Source organism: Desmodus rotundus, chromosome 4, assembly GCF_022682495.2.
Source record: "Desmodus rotundus isolate HL8 chromosome 4, HLdesRot8A.1, whole genome shotgun sequence".
Classification (NCBI taxonomy): domain Eukaryota; kingdom Metazoa; phylum Chordata; class Mammalia; order Chiroptera; family Phyllostomidae; genus Desmodus; species Desmodus rotundus.
The window spans coordinates 147,292,099-147,316,191 of NC_071390.1; the positions used below are offsets into that span (position 1 = coordinate 147,292,099).

Sequence of the window (24,093 nt, forward strand, 5' to 3'; positions counted from 1 at the left end):
CAGCAGCTGAAAGCACGGGGACAAATCTCTGTGTCTCCATCCTGATGCTGGCTCAGGTTAAAAACCATTATTTGGGAATGATGAAAAAATATTTCTAATAGGAACAAAGCATGAGAAAATTTGACAAATGTTGAAATCAGCTAAACCAGAGTTCTGCTTAAGTCATCCCTTCTCAAGGACACGAGGAAATCTTTGGTAGCCAAAAATGTCTTCTTCACGTTCTGCCTGATAAGAAGTCAACAGTCTGGAGGCTGGGCTTCTTGTAGTTGTCACACTCAGGTTTGATGACTGCAGCTCACGTCTGTCTGTTTGGAGTAGATACAAGTTCCCTCGGAGACCGCAGCTGTTGCGCAATCCAGTAGCTCACCTGCTGGTTGGTGTCAGTCAAGAGGGCATCCTCCGTTTCCAGTGACTCCTGTTCCTTGACAGCTACCAAGTTAAGTTCTCAGCTTCTCTTAGTGGAATCAGACTAAACACTGAGCCTGCCCAAACATTTCAGTATGCTCACACTCCCACTTTAGAGCAATGTGAAACATAAAAATGGGAGATGGTTGTTTGTATTAGTAAACAATTTGTGAATTTACGAATAATCCACAATAGAATTTCCTTAAATTGTGAGCACCCTATATTCCCAATGAATGATTTACTTTTCAAACTTTTGATTCATTCATAAGTTCTTCAGGATCACATTGAAAGATATTTTTCAAGGTTTAGCAGGAGAAAATGATGAGCATTTTTACCTTTATTTATTTATTTATTTATTTATTTATTTATTTATTTATTGTAAAGCATAGTTGGCATATGCACAGGCATTTTTCTTTAAGCAATTTCTAACTCCTAGTTCTGATTCTTGGCAGAAATCTGATCTAATATAGAAATTGAGAAAAAAATTTTTTAGTTCATTGCGTCTCTGCTTCAGTCAGAGGTATGGAGCAATAAAGTTCAACTTTATTATGGTGTACTTGTCTGAAAATTGGCTAAAAATGCAAACCGGTACGATAAAATATTTTTCAGAAATTGAAAATGTGTATGTGTGTATAGACAACTTACTTTGCAAGAGCTTCAACCTGTTCCTTTGTATTTGTTATGGGAAGTATTGATTTGGTCACTTCATACACATAAGCACAGAAGTCGGGATCCGAGGGAGGGTACCATTCTTTATAGGGGCCTCCTTCTCCAGCCCATTTTTGTGCTGCTGTAACCTCTTCCTCCTCCTCCAGCTTTTCCTCCTCTTTCTTTCCTTTGCCTTTCCTTTAAGAGTAAACAACAGGAATCAAAATGAATAAGCACTCACTGTGCTCTGAGTTAATCTGAAGAATGCCCTAGAAATATAGCATTTATACCTCAGTGACCACACCACATAGTTGTCAAATTTTCAATGACATTGATAGAGTTCCTATGTTTTGCAGTAGAAATTAATTTTCATGAGAACACTACAGGATTGAAATATATGATGAAAACCATCTATTTGTCTTCTGTACAATTGCATTGCAAGCTGTCTGGCCCATCATAAGTATGTAATAAATATACACTGAGTTGAGAAAAAATAGGTTGCCCTATCAGGAAGTCTATCAGACTAAACACTGAGCCTGCCCAAACATTTCAGTATGCTGGTTTCATATCATCTCTTGTTTCAGTTGACACCTTCTGAAGGAAGAATTTGTATCACAGTTTTTAAGAAAAATTATCCAAAACATAGAAAAAAGCACAACAAAACAAGGATGGCATGGAATTCATGTCATGAAGGGGCAAAGACTCACGAAAAGTTTATCTGGGGAAATGTACTTAGTTATTTTTGTATTATTAAATTTGTTGGGGTGACATTGGGTAATAAAACCATACAGGTTTCAAGTGTACAATTCAACAAAACATCATCTGCACACTGCACCGTGTGCCCATCGCCCAAAGTCTCTCTCTTTCGGTCCCCATTTATCCCTCCTTTGCCCACTTTCACCACCCCACACCCCCTTAAAATGTACTTAGTTCTCTACTGGGAAAAATGGAATGTACTTAAACAGTAAAGAGAGTGTTTAATTAAAATATACTATTAATTAAAAGTTCCTGACTTAGACAAATTACTCTAAGTAACTTAGTGATCGTATAGATTTTTGTTTAGTTAAGATGCAAATTTCTGTCAGTGGAAAAGATACTTCCGAAGGTTACAGTTTATTGTTCTAGTGGATGGTTAATATCCAACAGAATGGTTTTTTACATGACAATCCTTTTCTAACATTTCTTAATTAAATACCTAGCTTCTCAAATGTTCTTTGAACCACTATTGACATCTTACTGACTGTCTCTAGATAATGAGTTGAACAAAAACAATGGCGTGGGTTCTTTTGCCAGGTAACATGGAATAAGCACACTTTAAGCTGTGTCTCCCACTTAATACAAGCATAAAACCTGGGGACAATATATGCAATAGCTATTTGAAGAGTCCAAAAAATAATCAGTAGCTGAGAGACCAGAGAAGACATTGAGTTACTCCTGAACTGTTGGTGAGCTTAACTTGTTTATTTTCATCCACTCTTCTACAAGCTGAACGAAACATAGCCCACATCTGAAAGTGGGCATCAGCACAGATAGTGAAAGCCAAGGAGAAGCCTGTTGGAGAAATAGGAAAGAGATAAAGTGGAGAAAAGCCCTCGTTGTTTCCTTCTTTTTCTCCATTCTCTTGTGCTCCAGCCCCTAAGAAGTCCTGTGACAGTGGTCGCACTGGTGGCATCGGGGTCCCTAAGAGACTAAGACTGCCTTATACTCAGTCTTCCTGCTGTTTGGCAGTAGATACGGATGTAGTCACGGCAAGAGTATGTCAGGGTAAAGTGAATAAAGCTTTTGGCTTGAGTTCCAAAAGGGAAGCCCCAACAAACCAGAAAAGACACAGAAGATCATGGAGAGGAAGGAGCTCAGGAAAGCAACCATAAAATTTTGTTTATGGAACTCCAGCAACGATGGAGGCATAGGTAGATACACACTGCCTCCTTGCACCACCAAAAGAAGGACAACAACATTTTATTTATTTATTTTTAATTTTTTATTGTTATTCAATTACAGTTGTATGCCTTTTCTCCCCATCCCTCCACCCCACCCCATCCACACCCCCCTCCCTCCCCCACCTCCACCCTCCCCCTTGATTTTGTCCACGTGTCCTTTATAGTAGTTCCTGTAATCCCCTCTCCTCACTGTCCCCTCCCCACTCCCCCCATCCATTGTTAGATTGTTCTTAACTTCAATGTCTCTGGTTATATTTTGTTTCCTTTTTTTTTTTCTATTTAGGACAACAACATTTTAAAAATAAAAATAACCAGAACTGCCAGAAAATCAAACTGTATAGAAGTCCAACAACCAAGGAGTTAAAGAAGAAACATTCATCCAGACCGGTAGGTGGGGCAGAAATGGACAGCTGGGGCGGAGGGGACAATCAATAGACATCAAGGCCCAGATGATGCAGATGTAAAATGCTGCAATTAGTAACAAATACTCCTGAAATAAATAGAGTTATAAAGTCTTAGAAAGAAATAGGAGATATAAAATAGAATTTTGGAGATAAAAAAACAATACCAAAACTTAGCAAAATATAATTTTTGAATGGGTTTAAGAGAATAGAGATAACAGAAGAATCCACACACTTGAAGATAGATCAGTATGAATTATCCAATCTGAACAGCACAAAGAACACAGGCTGAAGAAACAACTGACGGAGCCTCGGGGACTTGTTGTGCAATAAACAAAGATCTAATATTGGTGTCATCAAACTCCCAGAAGAAGCGAAAGATGAAGTACAGAAGAAAAGGATCATTAGGACTGAGATGGCTTCATCAATTTGGTTAAAGACATAAATCTACATAGCCAAGAATTTTAATGAATGTCAATGAAATAAACCCAAAGAATTCCACTCCCAGACACATCAAAAATAGACTATCAAAACCTAAAGGCAGCCCTGGCTGGTGTGGCTCGGTTGGTTAGAGCGTCATCCTGTGTTGTGGGTTTGGTCCCGGCTGGGGCATGTATGGGATGCAGCTGATTGATGTTTCTCTCTCTTGATTCTCCTTCCTCTCCCTCTGAATCAATGAGCATACCCTCAGGTGAGGATTGAAAAAAAAAACTAAAAGCAAAGCAGATGACATGATTGTCTATGTAGAAAATCTCAAGGCATTTACCAAAAAACAAAAAAGAAAGAAGAAACCTCCTAGAACTAACGTGTGAGTTTTTCAAGGTTTCAAGATATAAGATCCATATACTAAAATCAATTGTGTTTCTACATAGTAACAACAAACGTGAAAATGAAAAAAGTTTGGAAGCACTTACAATTGGTCTAAGAAAGTTAGATACTTCGGTATAAACTTCACAAAATATAAAAAATCTGTGTATTAAATATTAAAAATCCTGTTGAAAGCAATCAAAGAAGACCGAAATACATGATAATACCTACTATGTTCATAGATTTAGAGATGCAACATATTAAATAGGTACTTCCTCCCCAAAGTGATCTCTAGGTTTCATGTAACTCCTATAAAAATTCAAGCAGAGTTTTTTGTGAACATAAAAAATATCTTACACTACAATTTATATGGGAAGACACAGGCCCTAGAATAGCTAAATCAGTCTTAGCAAAGAAGAATAAAGTGGGAAGAATCTCCCTCCTTAATATCAACGCTTACTATACAGCTACAGTAATCCAGACAGAGAGAGACAGAAACACAGGTTAAGGCAACGGGACAGAGGGCCCAGAATGAAACCCACTAATATGCTCAACTGATTGTTGACAAAGGTACAAAAGCAATTCAGTGGAAGAAGTATAGCCTTTTGAATAATGGCGCTGAAGCAATTAGATAGGAAAGATTCTTGTGGTGATAGAACTGTTCATTACCTCAGTTGTAGTCATAGACACATGAACTTACAGATGTGAAAAAGTTGTACAGAACTAAATACACACTCACGTTGCAAGTAAAACTGTGGGAGCCTGAATAAAATCGTTGGATTGTGTGAATCTAAGATACAATGTAATAAAAAGTCTCTAAGCAAAAATTAGTATTTCCCAGCTATATCATCTTAACCTTTTCCTTTTCTGTAAAATAGATAAACAGCATATTCACATACATAGTAAGATTTTTGTAAATTAGGAACTAACACTACTAAGTGGTCAATTAGAATGGTAGAAAGCAGAGTTAAGTTTAAGTGCTTTCTAAAATCACAGTAACAGGGGCAACTGTAATTAAACAACAATAACAAATTAAATAAAAATAAATAAATAAAATAAAACTACCAGATAAGTCTATGAGATTGGAAAGCTCATCCCCATGATTTCACAGAGCCACCTATAAAACAAAGAGGTATATTTCCCACTGAGTATGTTGCCCAGAGTAAGAAAAATCATTTACCCACAAAGCCCACCGAGGAGGGTTATCTTATTGAGTGACTAAAAATAACAAGCAAAATAGAGACAGACTCATAGATAGAGAGCAGACTGACAGCTTGGGGTGGGGAGATTGGGGGTGGTGCTGGAGGGACCGAGCAGAAAAGAAAAAGAACTCATGCACACGCACAGTTGTGGGTGGTGATTGCCAGGTGGGGGAGGGGCGTGGGTGGAGGTGGAGGAGGGTGTGGGGGGATAAATGGTAACGGGAAAAATACAATAAAAAGCGAACTATTAAAAATAATAATAATAAATAGATAATTTGACCTGGCACGTGTAGCACGTGTAGGGGATTGAGCACGGGCTGCAAACCAAAGGGTCACCAGTTCGATTCCAAGTCAGGGCACATGCCTGGGTTGCAGGCCAGGTCCCCAGGGGGGGCCACATGAGAGGCAACCACACATTGATATTTCTCTCCCTCTCTTTCTCCCTCCTTTCCCCTCTCTCTAAAAATAAATAAATAAAATAAAGGAAAAAAGAAAAATATTTATTTAAAAAAAATAGATAATTTAACAGAACACCTAAATGGTACTGTCCTGCTGTTATAACCAGAAGTACTTCAGTAGGACTTCTTTCCCATGAAGGCTGCCAAGTTGTGTTAATAAGGGCTTCCATGCCTACATGAACTTCACTTCTAAACAAAAATGTAAACAAGTGCCTGGAAATTATAAAATTAACTCCTATAAAATTAATCCTCAGAAAGAACATTGATTCATGATTAAAGATAGCAGAACTTCCATCTTTCTTGACGAGGCTAGCAAAACTGCCTCAGAAATCAGATTTACTGTGTGGATCCAAAACAATAAGAATATTTTCTATCTTCATGGGGAAATGAGCAGGTAGGTAGGTGAGTAGAGAGAGAGATGCGTCTGGCCCCAAATTGTGTATTGATATTTCCAACATTTAATCACTTGTTCCTTTTTGATATCATTAACAAGTTGACTGTATAAACTATGGCACAAGGCTGGAGGGAGAAATGTAAATGCTTAATCCAACTCACTGGAGTTTAAATTTAGGTAGGAAAATTTTGGTGTGTGAAAAATAATCACAATACCAAATAGCATTCAATGAATTCCACTTGAGTGATAAAAATAAGAAATTCAAGGAATTTGATGTCAAATGAAACTATTCCATTAAGTGTCTTATTTCCATCCCATCTGTTCCAACAGGATAAGAAGGAAGCATTGTACCAAATGAAGATAAGATTTATTCTGGGCTCAGGAGGATATATATTGTGTGTATGTGTGTGTGGTTGTGGTTGATTTTGTTTGTTGTCTGGCTCTCCACTGGGATGTAAGTTCTATGAGTGTGGAAGTTTTTGTTCGCTGCCATATTTCTCCCGCTCAGACAATTCCTGGAACCTAGCAGATGCTCAGTTTTTACTTTTTCCATTTTACTGATGAGGGAACCAGGCAAGAAAAAGATAACCTATTTGCTCAAGGCATATAATTTAGAAGCCTTATCAAAAATAACCATTTCCTGCAAAAGTTCAGATTTCTATCTGGAACAAATGTGAGTGCCTACATATGCCAACTAAGCACTGTGCTAAATACTGGCAATGAAAAGCAAAATGATGTGGATCAGAACACGTTCTTGTCCTCAAGGGGTCACTCAGTCCAGTAGGGGAGGAGCAGAGAGGCCGCAGGAGGAGGACAAGGGAGAGGGAGGGCGAACAGGGCTGGAACAATAGCAGCAGATTAGGAGCAGAGAGCAGTACAGTGAGCAACAGAGATTAACAGTACAAAATAAAGTGAGAAATAGAAAATAAACACCCTTAGGGACCTTTGGGGACAGTCTCAGTTTAGAAAGTATATGCTCCACATCAGTGTCAAATAGAGTCCAATACCACAGTGGTTCTGAGGGGCTTCAGTCAACAATAATTGAAGGGTCATGGACTGTGGTAGAAGGTCCAATGGTTTTTTGAAGAGTCTGAGAGAGTTCACAAGAGAAATAATATATTTAAAAATAAAATCAACAAGTAGAAAGTAAATTTGCCAGGCCTAAAAAGCACAAAACTACATTATAAATCTTTTGACCAAATAAGAAGTTGGTCCTGTTTCACTTGTCTCTCTCCTGCAGCTTCCTGAAGGGTCAGAGATCTCAGTGAGCAAGATGGGGGGGGGATGTGGATTCGGAAAGCAGGGAGAGAGGGGCCAGGCAGCTGCTGCGGGGAGACAGAGAGCTCATCTTAAGCTGATCACTGCACGGGGTTGGACTTTCAATGACTGACTAGAGACTGTTTCCGTAATCATTTTTGAATTAAAGTCACTGTTGGGCTTTATAATGATCAGAGTGACCTGAGTTCTCACCCAAAGGCAGGAGAAAAACTCCCTCTGGATAAGTTTCAGTGACAGCAAGAGACAAAAATAAAGTTAATTTTAATTACATTTCATGAGTCCTGCTTAGTTCAACATATTGATTCCATAAGAAAATCTTCCTATTTAAAAGCCACCCCTCCCTTTCACCAACTTTGGTGGGTAATTAAAACTTGACATGATTACAGTTACAAGAAGAACAAATGCCACATTTCTTACCTTGATCCTTTTTCTTTAGTGGCACTTTTACTAAGAGCAGTGGTTCGTCCAGAAGTAGGTTCTGATTTCTCTTCTGTGGGAGATCCAAACCGAGCACTATTTTTTCTTGTCATGTGAAAAGAACCACAACCGATTTGAATCACATGGAAAATAACAATCCATTATATTTACAAGGCACTTAGTACTTTATAAGGCATTTTCCCTTTTTTATATGCTTTGATTCCTTTCACCATTACGAAGCAGGCCACCACGCAGTGTTCCATCGACAGGTCAGGAAAGGAAGCTCGCTCACAGGCACCGAGTCATGTGCGCAAGACCTCACTGTGGGCTCACAGTGGACACCGTGCCAGACCAGGTACCCTGGCAGCTTTTCCGGAGATCTTTTCCACAGCAATTTTAAAAGCCAATTATGAAATTATATTATTATAAGAAGAATCTAAGAATGGTGACCAAAATCTAAATTTCTTTTACTCCCAAATAGAGAGGAGAATTATTTGAGTATAGCTGAAAGATCATTCTCTTACCTGGTCTTTTCTTCACTTGTTCTTCTTAAAGAAGATGTAGAAGAAATAGTTTGCCCATAGACAATGTCTGAGGATTTATCTTCCGTAGATGCAGGTGGAGAACTATAATTTTACATATATGAAAGTATGAACAAATGAAAATAATTAACTTCTCAAGATTGGCTTTGCCCTACAAAACAGTTTTTTTCTGAAAATCATATTTAGAGCTGATTTTAACAGTGACATATTAATTTAAAAGCATAGAGGAGAGGATATGATAAGACAAGAAATATTATAAAGCTTTCCATGAACTAGAATAGGAAATACTTTTATAAAATGTGGCACATAAAATGTATTATATAGATATATAAATCTATGTGACCATTTAAAGAATGCTTTTTAGCTCTCCTATTTACCTCCTATTATATGTATAAAAAAACGTTGTGTAGTGCTTGGATGCCTGCACACGGTTCCGGAGAGTTGTAAACATAATTCACCTTGGTTTGCTCCTATCTCTTAATACTTTCTTCAATTACTTCATGTTACCAGAAGACTAAGAAACGGTGGCTGCTGAAATACGTCTGGAATCCACTGGTAACATGGAGTCAAAGGAAAACCACGGTGGCGGTTCTTCCATGGACTTTACTATGTCAGGCTGGGAGTTTATGGATCAGTGTTTATTTTCACGGCAGCACTTGATACACAGGGGAAAGGAAAGATCCATCCTGGGAATCTTTACACGTTCCCATGATGATGGGTAAACAAAAAAATGTGTGCTTCCCATGTCCCTGCTTCCCACAAAGACTCACACATCAGATTTACTGTTAACTAAGAGTATAGTACGTAGATCATTTGCTTCTTCCAGGCAGAGATCCTTCAAAGGCTGAAGTTTGGTGCCAGGATTTATCTGTAAATAATTTAAAGATTGAAAAGTAATATCAGCATGGGTTATACATTTTAATGTGAGTGCTGATAGAATATGTTCTCAACTGGTTGAGGTGTGTAATTTCGCACACACACACAATTAGAATTAGGACCCTGGAGCTTGTGGACACTGTGCCTTTGGGCAGGGTACATCTCTCCAGTTCCCCACAACCTCTATTGCTTTATTCTCAGCTGTTTCACACTATAATTATCAGTTTGGCCCCCGAGAGTATTTCAGTTTATAAATCTATATAAACTAGGGAGAACTTATTGTCTGTAGGAGTAACTAATTACTAAACAGATTACAAAAAATGTAGTAAGGCTATCTGAAAGTAGGCTAGATAAGGCTCTACACTGGTAATTTCATTCGCCTGATGAAGAAGGTTTGATTACATCACCTTCTGAGGTCTTTTTCCAACCATATTACAGTTAGATTCCTCTCATCCAAGATACTTGTCATGATCCTTTGAAAATAAAATGGATCCCCTGGCTGGCATGTCTCAGGTGGTTGGGCATCGTCCCATAAACTGAAAGGTCATGGGTTCAATTCTGGTCAGAACACATGCCTGGGTTGAGGGTTTTGGTCCCCAGTCGGGGTGCATTGATGTTTCTCTCTTACATCTGTTTCTCACATCGATGTTTCTCTCCCACTCTCTCTTCCTCCCTTCACCTCTCTCTAAAAATTCAATAAGCATATTCTCTGGTAAGGATAAAATAAAGTAAAGTAAATAAAATAAAATAAAATAAGATATAATAAAATACTAAAATAAAATAAAATAAAAATCAGATCATAAATAAATCATTAATAAAACAATGGATCATGTCATTCTTCTGCCCAGAAACTGCCACGGTTTCCTGCTTCATTCAGAGTAAAGGCCAAAATCCTTCTGATGGTCTACAGGACTTACATGATCTGGTCTGTCTTTACCTCCCTGATTTAGATTCCACTGTTCTGCCCCTTGGTTCACTCAGCTCTGCTACACCGACTTTGCTATTTCTTAAATATGCCAAACGTGTTTACACCACATGGCTTCTGCACTGGTTTCCTCTGCTTAGAAAGCTCTTCCCCTAGACATATCCATGGCTAAGGCCCACGCCTTCTTCCAGTTTTTGCTCAGGTATTACCTCTCAGTGAAGCTGCCCTGATCACAATTTTAAAAATGACAACCATCACCCTCAGTGCTCCTCAGCACCGCAGAGCCCCCCATGCTGCCTCTGCTCTACTCACCACCCCCACATAGCTCTTCTGTCAATGTGTGATGTAGTTTATTTAGTTGTGATGTTTATTGTTTATTGTCTGCCTTTTCCCACTGGTGCTGTGGGAGTAGATATCCTTGTCTCTTTTGTTCATTAACGTATTCAAAGCCTATGATATTAGAAACTTAATATTTTCTGAATGAATGCATCAGAGAATTCTCCTTTATAAAGTATACAGTCTCCTTAACTTTTTAAAAAACTCATGAACAAATACATTTTGTCCCCTTTTTCTGATCCATGGCAACATATTCATGATGTGTTCATTGTTGATTTCTCTGTTCTTTCCTCTCATTTCTCTTAAAACATTTTTGTACTACTGTGGTGCCAGGTCTTTAAAAGTATTCATCAGCGAGATGGGCTTTCTAGGAGCTATGATTTCTCAGGGGCTTCTACGCGCATTATGGGGGTCTGTGCCTGCGCTATGGATGGTGATGGCAGTCAAGGGAAGCAGGAGGAACTAAAGTATTAGCCTAGCTGTTTTTCCTTATGCAAAATATATCTCTAACTCTGTTGTCATGACAGAGTGTTTCCTGCAAATATGGCTTAGCTATGGGACTCTTCTCATAGCCCTGTCTCCCCTGCTTCTTTGAACCAAATTGGCTCAGGAGGGCTTCCACTGCCAGCCTTGCTCGCCCCAGCTCTTGAGGTCCTGCACCCGCCTGGAACAGTTTCACTTTTGTGCTTCTGAGTCCTCCTATCACCTCAGGAAGTATATTTATATATATATATATTATATATATAATAAAAATAATATATATATTATTTTTATGGTGTTTTCTGAGATCTGCCACTACTAGCTCTCTTGTGCTCCTTTTTTTTCCTTTTTATTCTTCTTTTTCAACAGCTTCTGCCTGATCTCAGCAACTTGCAGTAACTCTTAATTTTTTTTGAGGTCTGTGGATCATATCTGTTTCCTACTTTTGCCTAAAATGGTATTTGTGGGTTTTAAAATTTTCCCCATTCTTATTGCTTTTAGTTTCCAGATGAGGTAGAAAATGCTGGCTTCAGCAGCAATATCAAAAAGGCCTCAAGATCCTAATTCTTAGCTTCCCATTTCTTTCAGCATTAACACTGAATTGCACTTGATATTGTTTTAAAAATCATAATCAGAAATGCAGTTAAGTCAAACAATATTCTTCCACATTATATTTTTAAATCCAGTATTATAATTTGATGAATTTCAATTAGATTATAATTAATAACATGAAAAACTTATACTTCTGTCCTTATCACTAACACAGAACCTTGAAAATAACAGAACTCCAAACTGAAAATGCTGTTTCTTTCATATCTTCTCTGAAACTTGAACTAGCTCAGCAAGCTGATTTGAGGAAAACTAATCAGATTCTAGTTAAAAGTATACACAAATGCCAAATCTTATAGCCAGCCAAAGTTAAGGATGAGGTTCTGATTCCCAAGTTTCTGTCTATAAAAATATAAAGTATATTAGGTAGTTATAAAATTGCAATGTAATGGCATCACGATTAAAGAATAAATTATTATCATACATGCTGAAATATTAATCAGTGGTCCCACTTACCCGGCCATAATCATAGAATCCATCAGTAATTATGTCACCTGATGACAAGTAGCCAGTCCGGCTGTATTTCAGAGGCAGGTGATAGTTGAGCAATTTGTTATAAGCTACTTCACTGAATTTATTTTTTCGGGTTACTGACAGATTAATTTCTTCAAGGATATCTAAAGCCCTGTTGATAAAAACAAAAAGCATTATCTGTCTCATATAAGCAATCCAACATTAAGTTCTCATCTATCTACCCAGCTAAGATCCTGAATGAGATGGAAAAGTTAAGTCATCCGCCCTTGGTAGAGTGATGCTGACAGAGTTATGAAGACAAATCGCTCCTTTCTGAGGACACCTATGTCTTGTAGTAACTCATACTCAAAGAGTTAAAAAGGGCACTTTCAGAAAAAAGGTTCTTCACGTAAAGAAAAGTAGCGCTGAACTCCAATTTTTGTAGCTAAGCGGGCAATAAATACAAAGAATAAAAATGTTTAGAAACAGGGTCAATCCATGTGAAACCTAAAAACCGTCTTCGCTGATAATCTAAAGGCAACAAACTCATCCATCATTGGGAAGGGGAACTGACCTGCTGAGGCTGGCTGAATGAGGAATTCTGATGAGTAGATTTGGGCCGGGGAGGGAGAAAAATGGGGATGGTCCTCAGGGCTTATCTATGGTATCTTAGCCTTGAAAGTTGAGAGACAAATAGGATTGTGTGACAATAGATGAGAAAAATGAAAGAGAAGCATTTCTCAAGATGAGAAAGTGGGAAAGGAAATGTTGAGGATGATTTTGTAAAGGCGGTGAGGGAGACCTTGAGGTGGGGAGGGTGAAGGGAGGGCCTGGTTTCCACTGGGCGGTCCCTCAGAGGTAAGGCTCTTGCTGTGACATGCAGCGCCCCTGAGCACTCCACAGACCTAGGACAGGGAGGGTGGACTCTGCTTGACCTTCCTTGGTCCTGAAAAGTGTACTTCTTCATCTTCGGCTCTTCATCTGAGCTAGAAACTTGAGACAGCTCCACTCACCCGAACCTGCACAGTTCAGCGGCTGTCAGCTCGTCACTGGCGCAGACCATCACAGCCCAGCTGGCGTGCCTCCTGACCTCGTCATTCTTGGAGCGCAGGAGCTCTATGAGGGGCTCCAATGCACCCGAATTTCTTAACTAAAAGTAGAAACCAACATTTTACACATTAAGAGTCCTGTATATAAGCATTATGCCTTTCAAAAAAATCTCATTATTTGATTGTTTTAAAGGCTGTAACTATGTAAAAACATTTTAGGATGTGTCCATATTTAGATTTATTAAAGTCAAGGGGGGAAAAAACAATCACAAACCCTTACAGACAGAATCCCAATTTTCTACTCAAAGTCAAGAAGAGGCCATGGTAAAGTAATTGAGGGAGGTCATGGTGATTTTGCACAGGGCGGGGACTGGGGAAAGAGCCTCCTCCTCATTGCCCACCAATGGGATGCCGTGTGTTTATTCACTCATCTCAACACTGAACGTCCATTTGGCCCTGAGGTAGACAGAAGAATGGTTCCCCAAAGATGCCCTCATTCCTGGAAGAGACTTTGCAAATGTGATTAAGTTAAGGAGTTGAGATGGGAAGATTGTCCTGGATTATGTATGGGGCGGGCCCAATGGAATCATAAGGCGTTACATTAAAAGAGGGAGACAAGAGTGCCATGAGCAAAGAAAGGAGGCACATGGAAGCAGAAGTTGGAGTGATGGAGGAAGGGGCCACAGCCGAGGAATGCAGGTGCTGGTTAAAGCTGAAAGGGGCCAGGAATTGGGTTTCCCCTCAAGTCTCCAGAAAGAATACCTCGATTTTAGCCCATTTTCAGATTTCTGACCTCCCAAACTGTGCGATAGTGGATCTGTATCGCTTTCGGGTATGAAGTTGTGGTGGTTTGTTATGGCAGCAATAGGAAACTAACACAGCCCCCGTGGTGGGGCTGGAGGCCCCGCTGCAGGCAGGGCAGGGCCGCGGACACTGCCACCAGGGCCGCAGTGTGGCCACAGCAATGCTGAGGTGATGCCCTAGATAGAGACCTGTTTCTGTTATCCTTGCACAGTGTCCTTTCTTCGTTTCTCCAAAAAGTAGAAAAGAGAAGAAAAATAATAAGAGAACTGGACAGAATTACATTCACTACATTATTAAAAGAAATTTCTTATGTATAAAATCATTACAGTCAGAAAAGAAAAAGATTTGACCGAGTTATTGTTTCACTGCCTGAGATGCAATGCTCTATTGTCTGAGCCTGGAGGACAAAAGGAATATTCTGGCAGTCTCTGTGTGTAGTATCTGAAAACGAGAGTCCTTGTGGAATATGATCCACCTTCAATCGTTTTCTTCTCAAGTAAAGGGACTCTGGCAGAGACCACACGTCAGCATAAGTGATTGGGCAGCTTAGAAAAAATTCCTGAAATACCTCATGCTTAACAGGCCAAATTTCTGAACATCTTTATTTCTGAGTATAACGTAAGATAAATAGTAATCTAGCTCCATGTGTTCTTTTGGCAAATATGTAATTATTTATTAATCCCTCCACTCATTCCTTCATTCCTCCATTCATTCATTCACTCATTCATTTCATTTCATTTACTCATTTATTTAACAACTATCTACCCAGCATGCACTATGTGCCAGGCGTGTGTTAATGCTGTGAACACAGGAAAGAAAACCCTCACTTCCCTTCCCTAAAGGAGCTTATTAGAATCTTTCACACAAGAACCATATAATGTAACACAAGGACCAGGGAGGCCTGCGCAGGGTGTGATGGGAGCACAGAGCAGGATGCACCTGAGTTTCAGGACTGGAGAAAAGTCTCATAAAAGAGGATGACTGAGCTGGGTTTTGAAGGAGAAAACAGGAGTTTATCGGGATGACAAAAGTGAAACTAGCTCCCCAAGCAGAGGAAACAAGGAGCTCTAAATAAGAGAACAGGGCGTGCTGGCAGAACCACAAATAGGGCGGTATTCTGAGGTACAGAGCTCCACTTGGAAGAGACTTCAGGCTCAGGTACGCAGGTGCGGGTCACTGAGGGCCCTTGCATAGCACTCTGAGCAGCGCACCTTTGACCCTGGGGCAGTGGCACACCACCGGGGACTTGCAGGGATGTGATGAGGGCCACATATTTGACAGATCAGTCTGGAGGCAATGTGGGGAGAAGGAGGTGGCAGGGGTAGAGAGATCATTAAAGAGTCAGCTGCAACGTTCCAGGAAGTAGATGGACTACTCTGCAAGCTGCACAGAGGGGTAGTAGAGACACTTTTGTCTATCACCGTGTTTCCCATCCTTAGCACAGTGTCTGGCACACAGTGTTGGTAAAGAAATATTTGGTGGCTAACTTACTACTTTAAAGGATGAATACAAATGAGCTGAGTTAAAGGGCACAAAGAAGGGGGATAGAATAGAAATCTAAGAGACAGAAGAGGAAAGACATGGGAGCTGAGCATATAGCACATGTGAGAGCATGGACTCTGGACTTGACCTAACACTTACCACCCCAGCTTAGAGCCCAGTATTTCATTAAGCCTCACTGCCCTCACATGTAAAATGGGAGTTACAAACATACCTATTTCAAGTGGGGCTTAAATGAATGTCAAGTGCTTAATACAGTGCTTGGTGCAAAGTAAGTGCTCAGTAAATGCTAGCTATTGTCATTTACATTGAGGAAAGAGGGACAAAGTGCTCGGCTGTTTGAATGAGTGCCATGGTGACAAATAAGTATAAGAAAAGCAAGAGATAAAGGGAGGTTTGTAGGATTATATTAAATGTTTCTAAAGATCTAACCACAAGTACCAAACACACTTTTATGTGATCGACTTATAAAGAATGCAATTCTATCTTTTTCAAATTTTGCAGTATGAAAAACAAAAGAGTATGTGTAACCTGTGTGTACAATTTCGAGAATCACAGTAAAAGGCACACCTGTTTACCACCAGCTCAAGAAATGGCACATTTCAATAACCTTGAGCCTCAGGTGCTCCTCTGAACCACAGCCACACCCTTAATCCCCCAAGAGGACACCACTTTCTTGAACTTGGGGTTAATGATTCCCTTGCTTTTCTTTATAGTTCTAACCTGTATGTATGTATGAATGTATGTCTAAACAACATATTTCTTAGCTTTGCATATTTCTGAATGGTATGTGCGTGGAATCATAAGATACATTCTTTGCAACTGGCTTTTGCTGAGCATTAAGCTTGTTGAGATTCATCTCTGCTGATGTCTGTAGCAATAGTTCATTCATTTTCAGTGATATGAGATCCCATTTTATGAATAAACCATAATTTATTTATCCACTCTATTAACAGTTGGACAATTGGTTTGTTTCTAGTTTTTTAGATATTATATACAGTGCTTTCTGGAGCATAGAGGCAAGAGATTATTCTAGGAATATAATCCTAGAAACAGAATTGCTGATTTACAAATCATGCTCACCTTCTTAGTTAGATAATGCCCTTTTGTTTTCTAAAACATTACATCAGTTTTAAAAGACTTAAATAATGGATCTGTTCAAACACTTGAAATTGTTTTAAATTAATCCACCCAGAAGTATGAACCAGAAAAATGAGAGCAAATGCTTTCTAAAACTCTCACCTCTGTCCGGGCCTCAACGTCACAGGCAGTCGCCGCGATGGTGAGAGCAGCTTTGCTCTGCACGATCGTGTTTGCAGACCGCAGCGGGCTGATGAGCGCGTGCGTGATGTCCTGGCTCTGAATGTTCTCTCGCAGGGCCCCCTGGGTTGCCATGTTCGTCAGCACAGTGGCTGCGTTGGCAATGGCTCCATCTCGTTTACTGGACAGGAGGTTTATTAGTGGGCTGATGCCATCCGCTTCGGCAGCAGCGCTGGGTAAATGAAGGCAAAATGAGTGTCATTCATCTAAGTCCAAGAAACTATCTTTGGAGTGCACAACTGAGCTATAAAACAAATGAGTACATAGATATAGTTTTAGAAATAAATTAATTTACAATGTTATGAGCCCAGAATTGAGGCTCATAATTTAAATGAAGTCTGGGGATGTGTCAGATATGAATGAATATAAATAATCCTTTTCCTACATCTATACCTTTTGGTTATAGAAAAATGTGTGACTACTTAGAAACCCTTCCACAGATGTTCATTTTTATTTTATTTTATTTTTAAAGGTTTTACTTATTTAATTTTAGAGAGAGGGAAAGGGAAGGTGAGAAGGAGAGAAACATTGATGTTATAGAGAAACATCTATTGGTTGCCTCTTGTACAAGCCCTGACCAGGGACAGACCCAGGCTGGAATGTGCCCTGACTGGAATCAAATTGGTGACATTTGCTTTGCAGGATGACACTCAACCAACTGAGCCACAGCAGTCAGGGCTACAGATGTTCACTTTTAAAATCAGTGATACCTACAAGACCAGGCAATTCTATTCAAAGAAAGTCTATTAAAATATTCCTAACCAGCAGGAAAACAAAGCTTTAAATAGGAGGAATGAGTGAGCATGAGAACCCTTGATTAAGTTAAAATTCTTTTAGCCCATCTTTCCCTTTGCCAAATTAGGTTGTTAATTATTGGCAGAGGTTAACACATTTGAAGGCAGCAAACCATTTTGCATGTGAATATTGCTTTTATAAATTAAAGAAGAGAGACTACAACTGATACCACCAAAATACAAAGGACTGTAAGAAATTACTATGAAGAACTATATGCCAAGAAATGTGAAAACCTAGATGAAATGGACAAATTTCTAGAAAAATATAATCTTCCAAAACTCAATGAAGAAGAAGCAGAAAGCCTGAACAGACTAATAACAGCTGATGAAATTGAAGCAGTAATCAAAAAGCTTCCGACACACAAAAGCCCTGGACCAGACAGTTTCACAGGAGAATTCTACAAAGCATTTAAGGGACAGCTAACCCCCATCCTCCACAGATTATTCCAAAAAATTCAAGAAGATGGAAGACTCCCAAACTCTTTTTATGAAGCCAGTGTCATCCCAATCCCAAAACCAGAAAAAGACATAACAAAGAAACAAAACTTTAGGCCAATATCGCTGATGAACATAGACACTAAAATCCTCAACAAAATACTGGCAAACCACATCCAGCAATACATTAAAAAGGTCATACCATGATCAAGTGGGATTCATCCCAGGGATGCAAGGATGGTACATTTGCAAATCAATAAACATAATACACCACATAAACAAAACAAAACACAAAAATCATATGATCATATCAATAGATACAGAAAAAGCATTTGATAAGGTACAGCACCATTTACGTTAAAAACACTCAGCAAAGTGGGAATAGAGGGAGCATTCCTCAACATAATAAAGGCCATATATGAGAGACCTACAGTCAACATCATACTCAATGGACAAAAACTTAAAGCTTTCCCATTAAGATTGGGAACAAGACAAGGATGCCCGCTTTCACCACTCCTATTCAACATAGTATTGGAAGTCCTAGCCACAGCAATCAGACAAGAAAAAGCAATAAAAGGCATCCAAATTGGAAAGGAGGAAGTAAAACTGTCATTGTTTGCAGATGACATGATAGTGTACATGGAAAATCCTATAGACTCCACCAAAAAACTACTCGACCTAATAAATGAATTTGGCAAAACAGCTGGATACAAAGTCAATACTCAGAAATCAAAGGCATTTTTGTACACCAACAATGAAATATCAGAAAGAGAAATCAGGGAAAAAATTCCATTTGATATAGCAACAAGAAAAATAAAGTACCTAGGAATAAACCTAACCAAGGAGGTAAAAGACCTATATGCAGAAAACCACACAACACTGAAGAAAGAAACTAAGGAAGACACAAACAAATGGAAGTATGTACCATGTTCATGGATTGGAATAATTAACATCATCAAAATGGCCATACTACCCAAAGCGATTTATAGATTCAATGCAATCCCTTCTAAAGTACCCATGTCATATTTCACAAATATAAAACAAACACTTCAGAAATTTATATGGAACCATAAATGACCCTGAATAGAGGCAGCAATTTTGAGAAAGAAGAACAAAGCAGAAAGGATCACAATACCTCACATTAAACTGTATTACAAGGCCACTGTAATCAAAACAGCCAGGTACTGGCATAAAAACAGGCACATAGACCAATGGAACAGAACAGAGAGAGCCCAGAAATAAACCCAAGTCTCTATGGTCAATTAATATTTGAAAAAGAGGGAAGAAGCATAAAATAGAGTAAAAACAGCCTCTTCAACAAATGGTGTTGGGAGATTTGGACAGCTATATGCATAAAAATGAAACTCGAGCACCAACTTACACCATACACAAAAATAAATTCAAGGTGGATAAAAGACTTAAATATAAGTCGTGACACCATAAAAGTCCTAGGGGAACACATCAGTAGGAAAATCTCAGACATTCCACACAGCAACATCTTCACTGATATGTCCCCTAAAGCAAGGGATATAAAGGAAAGAATAAACAAATAGGACCTCATCAAATTAAAAAGCTTCTGAATGGCTAAAGAAAACAGCAATAAAATGAAAAGAGAACGAACTATATGGGAAAACATATTTGCCAATGATACCTTGGACAAGGGTTTGATCTCCAAAATATATAAAAAACTCACACAACTCCACTCCAGGAAGCCAAAAAAACCCAATTTAAAAAATGGGCAAAGGACTTGAACAGACACTTCTCCAAGGAGGACATAAAGAGGACCCAGAAACATACAAAAAGATGCTCAGCATCACTAGCTATCAGAGAGATGCAAATTAAAACCACAATGAGATACCACCTCACACCAGTCAGAATGGCCATCATAAACAAATCAACAAGCAAGTGTTGGAAAGGATGTGGAGAAAAGGGAACCCTAGTGCACTGTTGCTGGGAATGCAGATTGGTGAGGCCACTGTGGAAAACATGGAATTTCCTCAGAAAACTAAAATGGAACTGCCTTTTGACCCAGCAATCCCACTGCTGGGATTATACCCTAAGAGCCCTGAAACACCAATCCAAAAGAACCTGTGCACCCCAATGTTCATAGCAGCACAATTTACAATAGCCAAGTACTGGAAGCAATCTAAGTGCCCACCAGCAAATGAGCAGATCAACAAACTATGGTACGTTTACACGATGGAATTCTACACAGCAGAGAGAAAGAAGGAGCTTATACCCTTTACAACAGCATGGATGGTACTATAGAGCATTATGCTAAGCAAAATAAGCCAGGCAGTGAGGGTCAAATATCATATGATCTCACCTTTAACTGTAACATAATCAAAAAAGAAAAAAGCAAACAAAATATAATCAGAGACATTGAAATTAAGAACAATCTAACAATAGCCAGAGGGGTGTGGGGAGGGGACAGTGGGGAGAAGGGCTTTCAGGAACTACCGTAAAGGACACATGGACAAAACCAAGGGGGAGAAAATGCAGACAACTGTAATTGAACAATAAAGTAATTTATGAAACAAAAAAATTTACAGTCATATTAATAGCCCCCAAAATAAGTGAGGCCATGTGATGCAGCCCATTGCCCCGTACTCTGACGCACTGAATTTAGTTGTCACTGTCACTTACATTTCCTGATTGTAAAGGGGAACTGACAAACTTAAGGATAGAAGTTATCACAATTGACCAGAAAATAAATCCTTGATAAGGAGAACAGTAGCTGTAGGTGAAAGGAAGCTATGATAGTGACACAAACCAGCTCTGAAGGAGCCTGAACAGCAGAAACTGGGGACAGAAATGACAAGAGGTGGCAGTTCTGGAGAAGAAAGGGCTGGGTTGATGTTAACCTTGAAGGCACTTCCCACCCCTGGTTTATACATAAATCCACCCAGAAAGCACACCGTACTAATAATACCAAGGCAAAGTCAGCTCCTGATTCCATTTCTCCCTTTTTTGCTATATATTTATCCCTTCATGTGATATCTCTGGACAGGCATCCCTTAAAACTAAAATTTGGTTAGATGACATTTAACCCAAATTTATCAACAAAAGAATATGGAGAGGAAGTTAATTTCCTTTCTTAGGGAATAAAATAAACACTTTTAAGATAATGTCACATTTAATTCTGTCTTCTATTATTAATTGACATGGTGGTCTTTTGATTTTATGAATATGGGAAGATTTGGAGGCTCTTATTTGTTTATCAGAAACTTATCATATTCAACTTACAGTTGAAACATGAATTTAAAAAACTTACAGCAAGAATTTTAAATGATGAATATATATTTTTTAATGTTAATATATTTTATTGATTATGCTATTATAGTTGTCCCATTTTATTCTCCCCTTTATTTCCATCTAGCCTGTACCCCGCTCCCACCATCATTCCCCCACCTTAGTTCATGTCCATGGGTCATACATACAAGTTTTTTGGCTTCTTCATTTCCCACACTATTCTTAACCTCCCCCTGTTACCTACCATTTATGCTTCTTATTCCCTGTACCTTTTCTCCCATTCTCCCTCCTCTGCCTCCCCACTGATAACCCTCCACGTGATCTCTATTTCTGTGAATCTGTTCCTGTTCTAGTTGTTTGCTTAGTGTTTTTGTTTGTTTGTTTGTTTTTTTAGGTTCAGTTTTTGATAGTTATGAGTTTGCTGTCATTTTTACTGTTCATATTTTTTATCTTCTTTTTCTTAGATAAATCCCTTTAACATTTCATATAATAAGGGCTTGGTGATGATGAACTCCTTTAACTTGACGTTATCTGAGAAGCACTTTATCTGCCCTTCATTCTAAATGATAGCTTTGCTAGACAGAGTAATCTTGGATGTAGGTCCTTGCCTTTCATGACTTCAAATACTTCTTGCCAGCCCCTTCTTGCCTGCAAGGTTTCTTTTGAGAAATCAGCTGATAGTCTTATGGGAACTCCTTTGTAGGTAACTGTCTCCTTTTCTCTTGCTGTTTTGAGATTCTCTCCTCATCTTTAATCTTGGGTAATGTAATTATGATGTGCCTTAGTGTGTGCTTCCTTAGGTCCAACTTCTTTGAGCCTCTGAGCTTCCTGGACTTCCTGGAAGTCTATTTACATTGCCAGATTAGGGAAGTTTCCTTCATTATGTTTTCAAGTAAGTTTTCAATTTCTTGCTCTTCCTCTTCTCCTTCTGGCACCCCTATGATTCAGATGTTGGAATGTTTAAAGCTGTCCCAGTGGTTCCTCAGCCTCTCCTCATTTTTTTGAATTCTTGTTTCTTCATTCTGTTCTGGTTGAATGTTTATTTCTTTCTTCTGCTCCAAAGCAGTGATTTGAGTCCCAGTTTCCTTCCCTTCACTGTTGGTTCCCTGTACATGTTCCTTTATTTCACTTTTCATGGCCTTCACTTTTTCCTCTATTTTGCAACCATACTCAATCATTTCTGTGAGCATCCTGATTACCAGTGCTTTGAACTCTGCATTTGATAGGTTGGTTCTCTCATCATCATTTAGTTGTGTTTTTCTGGAGGTTTGATATGTTCTTTCATCTGGGCCATATTTTTTTTTGTCTTGGCGCACCTGTTGTGTAGTAAGGGCCAGAGCCTTAGGTATTTACCACAGTGAGACAACCTACGTCACTGCGTGGTGATGCTGTATGTAGGACAGGGGTCCAAGAGGGAGCAATGCCTCCTGCTCAGCTCTCAGCCAGCTTTCAGTCACTTCCTCTGCTACCCACAAGCAAATTGGGCCCTTCTGGTGCTGATTCCCAGGTGGGTGAGTTTGTGTATGTTCTAGGACCCTGTGGGTCTCTCCAATGAATGCTTCTGCGAGGCTGGGAGCTTCTCCTGCTGCCTGAACCCCCACAGGTTTTTCAGTCAGAGATTTTGAGGCTTTCTTTCTTATGCTGGAACCATGGGCTCTGTGGTCTTTCTCATTCCCCAGTTGTTCCTCCCGGTTTCTCTGCACACAAGTGTGGGATTGCCCACTCTGCCAGCTGCTGCCCTGCCACAAGTCCTCTCCACCCTGGCTGCCCATCTCCGCTGCCCCTCCTACCAGTCTGGATGAATGTTTTTCTTTAACTCCTTGGTTATTGGACTTCCATACAGTCTTATTTTCCAGCAGTTCTGGTTATTTTTTGTTTTTAAATTTGTTGTTGTCCTTCTTCTGGTTGTGTGAGGAGGCAAAGTCTATCTACCTATGCCTCCATTTTGGCCAGAAGTCATGGAGCTAAATGATGAATATATTTTAATTAATTAATATATACTTAAATCTTTCCAAAATATCATTTTATTCCTTTGACTAATTTTTTAGGCACTTAGTGTAATCAGTTCCCTAAATTATTTTTAGTTTTTAATCATTATAAACATACCTTGGTTAAAATGCACCAGTCCTTTGTTACTTAATCATTTTTCATTTGATAATGTTCACTGTTTAAAACATCTTGGAGAGTAAAGAACAAGCACACAGTGGAGGTAAATCAGTGGCATCCATGACAGAAGCCAGAGTGTATTAGGTAAATGCATACCAATAAATTCTCAAAGCCTTTGTCTTCTGTGTATCAGGGAGCTTTTGGAAAGTTTAAGTGAGTACACAGGGTCATGCTGCATCGTTCTAATCTGTCTTGTTTATAAATAAATGGGGTCATGATGATACAGCAATTTGCATCAGGTGTGCCTCTGTTCACAGCCTTTCTGCTTGGGTTTTGTCTCTGCCTCTCTCCTGTAAAGTCATATTTGGCTTTGGTTCATTTACAATCCACCTTCTGCTCTCTTCTTTGCTCTTTACAGAGGCAATAAAGGGAAGTACATTAAAACCTAGCTGTTTAAAACACCAAAGACTCTAGCCTGCAGTGGAAGGTGGCTCTCACTAAACTGAATGTAACTGCCAGCACGGGAGGACAGACCGCACTCGCACAGCTGGGAGAGCCTCGTGCCTGATATGTGCACATCTGCCCACAACTTATGTGCAGCTCTGTTTATGCGAGAAAAGCATCGCTGCGATTAAATTATTATGGTAAAAAACCAAGCTATT

The 24,093-nt window shown here is 39.2% G+C and overlaps 1 protein-coding gene across 6 annotated transcripts in view; it reads right to left on the reverse strand.

Moving 5' to 3' along the window:
* Positions 1-24,093, reverse strand: part of LOC112316864 (armadillo repeat-containing protein 3) — a 75,583-nt gene that overhangs the window by 6,720 nt on the left and 44,770 nt on the right. For 5 of the 6 annotated variants that reach the window (XM_053923365.1, XM_053923368.2, XM_053923366.1 and 2 more), the window contains 7 exons: positions 16,767-17,016; positions 13,185-13,321; positions 12,175-12,343; positions 9,263-9,360; positions 8,475-8,576; positions 7,951-8,055; positions 1,051-1,251 (listed from right to left, as the gene is read on the reverse strand). In XM_053923365.1, coding sequence (XP_053779340.1) covers positions 1,051-1,251; positions 7,951-8,055; positions 8,475-8,576; positions 9,263-9,360; positions 12,175-12,343; positions 13,185-13,321; positions 16,767-17,016 — 1,062 coding nt within the window. Of the gene's footprint in view, positions 1-1,050; positions 1,252-3,403; positions 3,484-7,950; positions 8,056-8,474; positions 8,577-9,262; positions 9,361-12,174; positions 12,344-13,184; positions 13,322-16,766; positions 17,017-24,093 lie in introns of those variants that run through there. The other variant, XM_053923369.2, reaches the window with a different exon arrangement.